General features: G+C 38.7%; 1 protein-coding gene across 1 annotated transcript; it reads right to left on the bottom strand.

Moving 5' to 3' along the window:
- Positions 1-910: 910 nt before the first annotated feature.
- On the bottom strand, positions 911-1,429 carry LOC145670157 (uncharacterized). Its single transcript, XM_081738528.1, has one exon. It carries the CDS (start codon positions 1,427-1,429, stop codon positions 911-913), a length of 519 nt encoding a protein of 172 aa, XP_081594654.1.
- Positions 1,430-11,973: the final 10,544 nt, after the last annotated feature.

The raw sequence follows: 11,973 nt of genomic DNA, 5'->3' as shown, positions 1-11,973 counted from the left end.
AGTGTATTGTAAGGCTTGATTCGTATACCACACGAATGCAACCAAATATAAATTCACTGTATTTAAATGATTACAACTTCAGTTTGCACACAAAAATAATACGCGAGAATAAACATATTCACAAGGTCTTTAGTTGTAAATGATTGTGATACGATGGCTTATTGTTTATGCTATATAGTATGATTTTCGACCATGAATATGTTCCAACAAAACTTCATGTTCTTGCCTCCACACTCACACTGTTCACAAAACAATAGAAAAGCGTTAAGCAACTTGAACACTGTTGCCAGCTAAAGGCACACACACACTGTTAAATACACAAATAATCCCAAACATATTCCCCCTGTTAGTCAGCTAAGGTCTGACCAAATAAAACAAAATGATACATATAAAAAACGAAACGAACACAAAATTTGAAGCAATGTTACAAGTGTACTTGTTTTTAAATTACCAAAATCTCAATTCTAATCGTTGTTATATGGTAATGAAACTACTTTCTTGATTGTACATTTATACGGTCCAGTTGTAGTACGAGCCGTCACTACACGAATTAAGAAATCCTTTTCCTAAGAACACTTTTTCAATGATGTCCAATTTGCACCGCAATGCAGGAACGTTGTCTTCAATCAGCAAAAATACATCTCCGACCTTGAGATTATGTTGGGGTGAAGTTGTTTTAGAGCGTTGTTAGAGACCATGTAAATAATCTCGGAACCTTCTCTTCTAATTATGTTGTTTTAGTTGTTGTATCTTCTGGCAACGAGATAAGCATTTGTGTTGTAGATCGGTGAGGCTAGGCTCTGGTAAAGCTGTAAGTGCTTTTCCAATTAAAAAATGTACAGGTTTGAGAACACAGATGTCGTTAGGCTCACTTGATAGCACTGTATGTGGTAGAGAGTTGAGATAGGCCTCAATCTTTGTGAATAATGTTGCAAAACTCTTCAAATGTTAACTCTGCACATTTTTTAATACGAACTAGATGGTATTTCACTGATTTGATACCGACTTCCCATAGTCCTTCAAAATGTGGCGAATTTGGTGCTATGAAGTGCCACTGAATTCCGTCAGTCGATGTAAAATCATGAACTTGAGAACTAAAAGGATCTGATGAAAACAGCTGATACAATTCTTTCAATTCGTTGTTGGCTCCAACGAAATTTGTGCCATTGTCGCTGTATATATTGAGACGTCTTCCTCGTCTGGCTATGAATCTGCGTAAAGCAGTTATAAATGACTGCGCACTAAAATCTGTTACCAATTCCAGATGTATTGCGTTGGTGGATAAACAAACAAATAACGCAACATATGCCTTACGTACAGATCTATTTCTAACTGCTACTGATATTATGGAAACCGCTCCAGCGTAGTCCACGGCTACGTTTAAGAATGGCCTGGCTTGGTGCACACGAGCTGCTGGCAACTGTCTCATAAGTTGTTTTGAACCACTGGCCTTTAAGTTAAAACACGTCAAGCAATGATAGATAACTTGTTTTATTACCTGTTTGCACCTGATGATCCAATATTTCTGACGTAGTGATCATATTAATAATTTGGGTCCAGCATAAAGTAACCTTAAGTGTTCCGCTTCAACTATAAGTTCTGTTAAGTGTTGATTTTAAGGCAGAACTATTTTATGTTTGGCGTGAAACAGAAGTTGACTATTCTGCAATCTTCCTCCAACTCGGATCATGCCTTCACTACCTATAAATGGATGTAAATTGTTCAATTTACTTCTTGGAGGAAAAATGTTTCCATAACTAAGATGCTGTAATTCGCCGTGAAATTCCATTTATTATGTCAATTTGATGCAAATATGGAGCGTTGTATGGAGTTATTGTACTGAAAGACCTTCTTTTAGTTTGTTTTGCTTGTATCTGATGTTATGAACAAAACGTCTACAATATGCTATTGTTGTAACTAACCTTGACAATTTTGAGAATCTTGTTATGGTTTCATTGCACCAATTGTCTAAAGTGAGTGTCAATGTTATGGTTCCCTTACTCTCTAGAACTTGATCTGGTTGCAATGAATCCTTACTTGTGACTGACCAATTAGATTCTAAAGCCATTGTGGACCGTGCCACCATAATGAATTGTCCTTTATGGAAACTGCATCTATTCCTCTTGAAATCAAGTATCCATGGTTGTCTGAAGAAGTTACATGTTTACAACAGCTAACGTCTGTTAAGTCTTGAATTTGAGCTACTCTGTTGGCGACGAAAGGTTTCCATTTGTTGCACGGAGAAGCTAGCCAGGCTAACACAATTTGGGAGTCGGTCCAAAGATGGACGCTACGTATGTTCAAATTTAAAATTTGCAAAATCTTGTGAACTAATTTTGCCAAAAAAAAACTGCTGCTCATAACTCCAGACCTGGGGGAGTGATTTTCTTGACTGGGGTCACACGTGATTTAGCACATAATAACTTAACTGATATTTCTCCTTGTTGATTGATCGATCGAATATAAGCTCCATATGCTCTTTGAGAAGCATCTGAAAAACCATGGAACTGAATCTCCGCTATGTTTCCTACAACGAGTACATATCTGTCGAATTTAATCTGATTGATTAATGGAAGCTGCTTGTACAATTGAGTCCATTTCTTTGCTAATTCCATTGGTATACTGTCGGCCTAATGAACCTTTGGCCGCCACAATTCTTGCAAAAAATATTTTGTATAAAACGACAACTGGGGAAATTACTCCTAATGGATTGAATATAGTGGCAATGATTGAAGCAATCTAGTGTTTAGTAATGCACTCTTGAACCTTCAATGTTAACGTTTTGCTTTCAACGAGAAATATATCCTTGTCTGAATGCCATGACAATCCTAATGCTTTGACGCCTTGGCCTTCGTGGAACTGGATTGGACGCTGCACTTCTCGAAGCTCTTGTGAGATGGATTCAAGCAATCTTGGATCATTCGAACTCCATTTCCTACATGTGAAACCTCCCTTTCCCAGTAACTCTATTAATTGCTGCTGGACCGCTAGAACTTGCTGTATGTTGCTCATGCTACTACAAACATCATCAACATAGAAATTTCGACGTAATATTTTTGCTGCTACAGGGTAATTATGTTCTTCTTCGTCTGCTAATTGCTGTAGTCATCTTGTGGCCACAAATGAAGCACATACCGTACTATACGTTAGTGTTTTCAACTCAAAAACTTGAATATTTTCATTTCTAGATCTTCTCCACAATAAACGTTGTAATGCCGTGTCTTCTGAGTGAACATTGACCTTGCGATACATATTAGCGATATCTTCAGTGAATACTACCGAATGAGTTCTAAAGCGCAAAATGATATAAAAGAAATCTTGCTGTATTAAGGACCAACTAAGAGAATGCCGTTGAGGCTTTTTCCACTGTCATATTTTGCTGAAGTATCAAACACCACACGGAGCTTCGTTGTAGATCTTCTGGGCTTAAAAACTTCATGATGTGGGAAATAGTATGCAACGCTGACATCCTCCTTTTTACGCTCATCTATCCTTACCATGTGACCAAATCTTCATATTCTTGCACGAATTCAATGTCCGGTGTTGATCGAATCCTCTTTCCAATTGATTTAATCTAACCAATGCCAGCTGATAAGAATCGTCTAAAACTATACGGTCTTCAAGTCGCTCACATGCAAGCTCTTCGCTTGATCTAGGTGTAACAGTAATTTCTTTCGTTCCCCGAATTTTTGTAGTTGTTGCTGTAAAACTATGTTTGTCTTTACAAAACATGTTAATGGAATATGGGGGTCACGTTCTTGAGGAATGCGTCCTACCACGATCCATCCCAATTCTGTCTCCTGAAGCACTGGAAAATCACCTGTCCGTGTTTTGTTTCCTGACTTCATAATTATGTACAATACTTACACACCTAAAAGAATATCTATGTCTCAAGGCGTATTAAAAGTAGGATCTGCTAGAACAGTGTACCTAGGAATGTTCCATTCGTCACAATTAATTCTTTCTTCCGGTAGTTTACTTGTAATGTGTGGGAGAACTGAACAACTTATATTCAATGAAAATGTGTTAACACATGAATGGGCACAAATATCTACATAGTACTTTGTATTAGATATTGCTTGATTTATACCTTGAATTGGAGTATACTGTCTATACCGTTTGATGTTCAATTGTTGCACCAAATTCTCTGTTACGTAATTGGCCTGACTATAACTGTCTAGAAGCGCGCGACCAAGGAACCAAATTTCCCTTGTTATCCCTTACTTTTACTATTGCAGTAGATAACAACACTCTTGCGTTAGACCTAGCCTTTAATGCGCAATATGACACTTGCCCTAAATTTTCAGTAGAATCTGAATTGTTACCGCGGCACTGCTTACACTTGGTAAGCCCACTGATATGTCCTTTGTTACGTCTACATGCAATAATGTATCAAACTCACACCCCATAATTTACTCTTTCCTTGCGAGCAATACTGAAATTCGTCACCATAAATTAGGCAATACTATACTTTTCTATCTTTTTAATATATATCTACGAGTGACCTTACTATCATACGATTACAACCTCTTCTATATACAGAAAATTAAGATAGTTGTGCTGGAACAATGTGAAACCATACTTATATTACGCTAATTTTGGTATTTTTAATTTCAATTTAATCATATAACCTCAAATTCGAAAACTAGCGTATATGTATGGATGGGAGAGGAGTACACATCGATCGGCTCCCCGATATTAATTCTAATGGCTCCGTAATACCACACTGAAATATAGAAAGGATACGAAGAGTATGCGGGGGCAAAAAGCCGCAGTTTGGTGTTTGAATTGCACTGGAGCAGAAAGATATAACGGCAAAATAACGTATTTCGCACAGAAGTATAAGTGAACATTCCTCTTTATTTTGAAGGTGCTAGAAAGCCTACCAATTTATTACTTAATAAGATACAACAATTTAAAAAACGGTGGACAAATTCGGGCTTTAACCCCAGTATAGGGGGCAAAAGTCCTATCGCAATGGGGCAAAAGGCCGTTGAAATACACGAACTAGGAAATTAATATACAGGCATTTTTATTGAATTATTTTGCTTTATATAAAAAGGTAAAGATAAACAAAGACCATACGAATCTTGAAGTGATTCTTCGTATTAAAAAAAGGGAAGCTAAGCAAAAAGATAAGTTTATATCACTTGAGAAAAGCTCAATAAACATACAAAGTATGAAGTTATTCCTTGTATTGATAAACTACAGGGTGGTCCATAATTCTTTGTGTAGTGGATTATTTTGGAAACAAACATTAGTTAAACACATCTGGATAGTGAAGGGCGGATTTGCGTAAAGGAACTACCGTTTGATGCGTGTCACATGATTGATGAATTGCGGCCATCTTGGATCCGGATTTTTTAAATGGAAAGGAGGGCATGTGACACATCAATTAACACTGTTGGAGGGCAATGCAGTCCTGCAAGCTGAAATGCGTTATAATCTCCCGTTCCAAAGTTATGACGCCCCAAATTCCCACCTACAGGATGTGCTCCACATGTTTCTCGTCCATTGTAGCACACACCGAAGTCTCTTAATCCAGTCCTCCTGAACCCGTAAGAACATAGCGGGGGTGATGCTATCGCAGGCGTCGTGAATACGTCCCCGTAGGTGTGCAACATCCCGAATCTTCTCCTGATACAGCAGGTTTTTCTAAGTGTCCTCATTAAAAAATCCAAAGGAGTGAGGTCCGTTGACCGGGCTGACCATTCCACAGGGCCTCGGCGACTAATCCAACGCCCAGGAAGATGAAGATCCAAGCATTCTCGCACAGACAGCGCATAGTGCGGTGGACAACCATCTTGCTGAAAATATCGGAGAAGCAACGAAAATACCAACTGCTGTAACATGTCCGAATATCGGACACCATTTAAGGTACCTGGAATGAATAAGTGTCTTATGATCGACGTGTTCCATATGCCACACCACATCATGATATGAGCAGGGGTAACCGTTTGCAAGGATTCATCGCATGTGAGTTTGCATGCGACCAATATCGCATGTTCTGGCGATTCACTTCCACATCCAAATAAAAGTTTGCCTCGTCTGTGAAGAGAATGCTGGCTGGGAAATGTGGATCTCGGCCATATTGTAACAAAGCCTAATTTGCGAATTCCATGCGCCGGTCTGGATCATCCTCTGAAAGGTTGTGGACAAGCTGCAGCTTGAAGGGATGCTACTTGTTCGTATGGAGAATCCTCATCACGGAAGCACTTGGTAGGCCTGTTATCGCCTTGTGCTGAACTTCGGACATCTCAAACTCGCAGCAAACACAATTGTGGATGTTTCCTCACCTCTCGCGGTTCGTTGGGGACCTGACCGTGGTATGTCGGCAACATTACCAGTTACACTGAATTTCCTAATGAGATAGCTAAGGGTATTGTGGCTTATTGCACGTCTTTTGAGGTGGCGTGCGTTGAAGTCCTTTGCAATCACACGACTGCTTCTTTCCCAAGACAGTAGAATGATCTCTATTCTTTCCTTTTTTGTGAGTGCCATCTCACTCTACCTGCAACGAACAGATAAACTGCCAAATTTGGTGCATCACGTCTTCCTTGCAGCGTAAGTGCTATGTCGCTCTCCCTGCAAGGAAACAGAAAACCGTCAACTTTGGGGCGTCATGACTTTGGAACGGGACCTTATAACGCATCTCTGCTTGCAGGACTGCATTTCCCGGCAAAACAGCGTTAATTGATGTGTCATATGCCTACCTTTTCATTTTAAAAAAAATAACCAGGATACAACATGTCCGCCATTCACCACGCATGCATCAATCGGTAGCTCCTTTACCCCTGTCCGCCCTCTGCTAGTTACATTTGCTTTAATCACGTTTTTTTTTTAAAAAAATAATCCTCTGAACTATGACTTACGGATCACCCTGTAGAAAAAAATTATACAAAGGTTCGTTGTTGACAAGAATCAGAAAATAAACTACCACCACTCCCCCCCCCCAAAAAAAAAACACATGTATTGTAAGTTCACAGTCGATCATGGCACATTCGTCCAACCAAAGCGAAAACGCATTTTTTTCTTTTCTTTTCTTGACCTTCCGAAAAAATGTGGTATCCGTTTAAACTTAAACACTATTTTTTGTAGTGTTTCTAATAGCGAAGGACAAATCTCTCTCAGCACCGATGAACCAAATGACATCAAGAGCACTCTTCACACCTCGACATATTGATTCAGCAATAAAAACGGGTATGTGTTATCACTACTGACTATTAATCCTATGCTCTGTTTACACCGCTGAAATATGAGTAGTGCCCTTGGTGCCATCGGTACGCTAATCAGGGCCGATCGTGGCTTCCCCAAATTCAAAGATCAACATCCATACAGGCCTACATAACTTTACTTAAGCTAAAGTAAGCCTACGTAGCAAACGAATTTAAATAGTTCTACTGTTAGAAACTGGAATTTAAATTTAAGAATTAAATTATTTACAAATTCGAGAGCTGGAGCAAAAGTCAGCATTCGGATTCTTGCCTCAGAAGAAAATCGGACTTCTGCCCCATTCGCACATGTTTTAATTACAATGAAATGCTGACTTCATAACTGATAAAAGGAAAAGGAAAGGTAGTGTATATTGTTACTGAAGAAGTGTTCAAAATGTTACTTCAAAGTAAGACAAAATATAACTTACCTCATTGTATTAACAAACTTCACCGCACAACTTTACGAACATAAACAGTACACCGCCCCCATTTAATCTCTCTGCAGCATAAGCATTGCTGCACAACTCCAACAAAAGGTACCCCAAAACCCCAAAAAGGACTTTTGCTCTAATCTACTAACGCTACTAACAAGCAATGGTATGAATATAAATCTCTGAATAGTAGTAGTAGGATTAGAGTTCATAAAATAATACTCGTACAACCAATCTCCTTTACAAATCCATATTTAACAATTCAACAAGCGGTATTGCATTATGGTCTTCATGACAGCGAAAAGAGAATTTAAACACATTCAATCCTAAACTATTACCCAATTAACAGCGTAAACTATTCTGCCTCAGTAACAGCAAACTTGTTCTAATTAGTCACGTAGATTGGTAATAATGCAGGAATCTAATTCAATTAAAAAAAAACAAACGTGAAAAAGCAATAGGCAAAGTGTCCAAAACTAACAAAATGACAAACGGGCCTTTAAATGTAAGATTAATAGATAAATCAAATTAAGTAAAAAGCAAGTAACATATGTACCTCACTGCCTTATTAAGCCAATCCGTGCTATCAACTAGAACAACTAGCCGTTATCAGGTAGCAGCACTCCAATTTATACTTCGTAAATATATTCAAATTTTAAACAATAAAAGAGTTATACTTTGAGTATCACTCGTAGATTATGTATATGGAACAACGTTCTTTGATATAATAACTCGATCACAAACTATGATAGTTGTAGCGAAACACAACCATAATAATTCCTCCCTCGGACGTTCCAGCACAACTATGGCCACCTATAGAGAGATCCCATCCGTCGTGCTAGTACGTCCCACTAGAGGGCATAAGCAACAAAAACAAAAGAATAGCAAAAACGAAAAACCTTCTTAGGTACAAAATATTATAAATTATTCATAGAGACACCTTTCTATAAATATCTAATAACCAGTGACATAAAATCCATAAATTCTATGGATTATATGCTATAACTTGCAGCGTTAAAGGATAAAATGCAAATGCTTCCTAAAAGCGAAGAAGACTGTACCGGTACCAAAGTAGTTCTTGTATTATATTTCATCCGCTTCTCAGTAAGTACAGGTTTCTATTCCATGAAGCACACAAACTAACAACCATTTCTCTGAAATCCCAGTCTCTAACTCCGCGTGTAAAGACCTTTTTCTTGTCTGAAGTGAAAAAGATGTCTTGCAGTTAATAAAATGCTGAATACCATGTTAGTACATTTGTCTGTTCTGGCGATGGAAAAAGAAGAATTCAAGCTTCTAGAACTGTCGAAATTTGTGGATGTTCTCTGCAGCGCATGGCAACACAAGAATGCCTCATTAAGAAAGGTACACTTTTGTTAGTATTTTTATAGGTACACGTAAAGTGCTTTAAAAGTCGAGCGGTCTTGTGCTCTAAAATCATCAAATGTCCTCTCATTAACATTTTTCGTTATAACTTTAAAATATCAAAACAGATTTGTACTATGAGACAAGTGTGTTACTTGTGGTTACGCAAAAGCCGTTCAGTTTATGTTTAAGCTATCAACAGTTTCAACTTATTATGTGCAGACGGTACCTTATTTGTTAGTTGCATATTTACCAGAAGTAAGTTTAATTTATAATTATATAATAGGGAAACAGGAACGTAATAGGAACTACACATTATATTGCAATGTATGTCAAACACTATAAAACTATCATTTTTGGTAGGCTATGCAAAAATAACCGCTCCTGCCAATTAAATCGGCGTCTCCTGTGCACCATTAGACCTGGCGTAGTCACTTCTAAATTAGTAAGGTTAGTTGCATTCCGTCCACTTTTTAGTTCTACATTTCCAGTCCGCTGAAAGTGACACGTTGATTATGATATCTTGTGTGTAATGTGTTTGTATCAAATAGGGCTTAAACTGTGAACTGGTACATTAAAGCTATCGTTTCTTGTCTTCTCGCAACTTGCAATAGACATACACATAAAATTACTTCCAATAGTGATCCACACATTCTTAATAGTGGTGTCCATCCCTTTAACAGTAATGCAAACGTTAATATTTTAACTGCCTTACAACAGTTGGTTTAACTTCATACCTGCAAGGACAATTCATAGATGGCAGCACAACTATTTATACACAATATACCAAAAGTTGAATGAGATAAGCTAAACAAAGACGGCTTTTTTTCAAGTGAGCTTTAAAGTATCGATCATGTAATTTAGATAGTTTGCTGTTTTGTTGTAATAATGGACATTTGTTGAAAATTATATATGAATATTTTCCTTCTCCTAATATTCTACTGGGCATTTTGGAATTAATTTACAGTGAGTGAGTTCAGCTTGTCTTTACAATCTCACCTTACACGCCACATACAGTGGATCCAACGTTCATTTCCAAATTCAACCCATTGAAACGGCTGTTTGAACATGCTCCTTAGTATCAGTGCTATTTCCATACTTCTGGTCCACAACATTATGGCTTACAATTTCTTATTTTTGAACATAAGATCTCTTCTTACGCATCAAGTACTGTTTCAACAACTTCTTCTGGAGGAAAACATCACCGCTTTTGCCCTCAACGAAACGTTCCTGGCTCCCTATATACCCTGCTATATTCCTAAATACGTTCTCCACAGACATGATGGACCAAACGGCGCTCGCCTCCATGGAGGTACAGCTATTGGCTTGCAATCTCGCATTCCCCATCGGTCTATTATCCTACCTCCTGCTTTTCAGTTGCCCGAATACAATGTTGTTCTCTTATATCTCAGGAATCATACTATAGCCTATGCAACCATCTATGTCAGGCCGAGACAGGATATACCATATCAGTTTTTTCAATACCTCTCTGACACCTATCGTAAATTCATTATCATGGGAGACATCAATTTTCACAGCCGGCCTCAACACGAACAACAACGATTTTTGAATTTCGTCACGCTTAATACAACCGGCCACTTCCATGTACTTCCTCGGCCAACTCGTCCATCTAGCAATACCACACCTGATATCGTTATATCCTCTACAACACTCAACTCTGATATCAATATTGACGTTTTGGATTCCTTGGGGAGCGACCACGTTCCTATCAAGCTGTCTCTTGCTACCAACACTTCTTCACACCATACCATACCGAAAAGAAAAGTTTATATGTATCATCAGGCCAACTGGCCAGCGTACCAAGCGACCATCACCTCAGCACTTTCTGATACTTTAGAGTTATCATCACAACATGACCTAGACACTGCCGTGCAACATCTCACTCAGACCTTACATACGGCAGCTGACCACCACATTCCAACCGCATATATTTCCCCGCACAAACCGAAACTTCCTCCACGATACCTTTCTCTCATAACTGCAGCTCGACGTGCCTACAGAGAATACACTCGCAGCCGTAATTTAGAAGCACTTCGCCTTCATAGACAATATCTTCGAATCACTCATAACTACATAATCGCATACAAACGCCTTCACTGGACCAGAACTTGTAATAAACTCAACGAAACATCCCATCCTACCAAATATTGGCGACAGTTCAATCAACTCGTTGGCAAATTCCAAAGGACACCATACCCACTAGTTGTAAACCAGCAAGCACTCTCTTCAGATCAGGACAAGGCCAATACCTTTGCCGCACACTTTCAAAATATCTTTACTCCCTTACCTGGCTGGCATACTCCACAACGTTTACTTACAGAAATCGATCGGTTATCTGATCCTAACTTAACACATTTGCAACCACATCATAGTCACGCTCTGGAACTACATAATGCACTCACAGTACCCATCCAACCGCCAGACATCCAGTCTACTCTCCTTAAGAAACGAAATACAGCACCAGGCTTCGATGGGCTTACCTATACTCTGATTAAAAACGCTCCTCCTGTTGTCTTCACCATCCTAAGCTTTATTTATACATTTATACTCCGTACTGGTTTTTTCCCCATCACTTGGAAGTACTCAAAAGTATTACTCTTTCCCAAACCTAATAAACCGCCCTCTGACGTTACCTCTTATCGACCTATACAACTGACGTCCACGTTCAGCAAAATATTTGAACGTATCTTAGTGCGTCGTCTCCACGATCACTTACAGGCTCACGCTCTTCTACCATTGCATCAAGCAGGATTTCGCCCCAATTTCAGCATTCTGGACCCCCTGCTACGTCTAAGCACCTCTATATACAATCAATTCAACCAGGGTCATCCATCATGTCTGGTTACATTCGATCTAGAAAAGGCATTTGATAAAGTTTGGCACCAGGGTCTTATATACAAGCTATACTCTTTCCAACTACCTCTCTCATACATACGAACTAT

The sequence above is a fragment of the Thermobia domestica genome, chromosome 14 (assembly GCF_964235325.1).
Source record: "Thermobia domestica chromosome 14, izTheDome1.hap1.1, whole genome shotgun sequence".
Lineage (NCBI taxonomy): Eukaryota > Metazoa > Arthropoda > Insecta > Zygentoma > Lepismatidae > Thermobia > Thermobia domestica.
The sequence above is the reverse complement of the archived record's forward strand: the minus strand, read 5'-3'. Positions and strand labels throughout refer to the sequence as shown.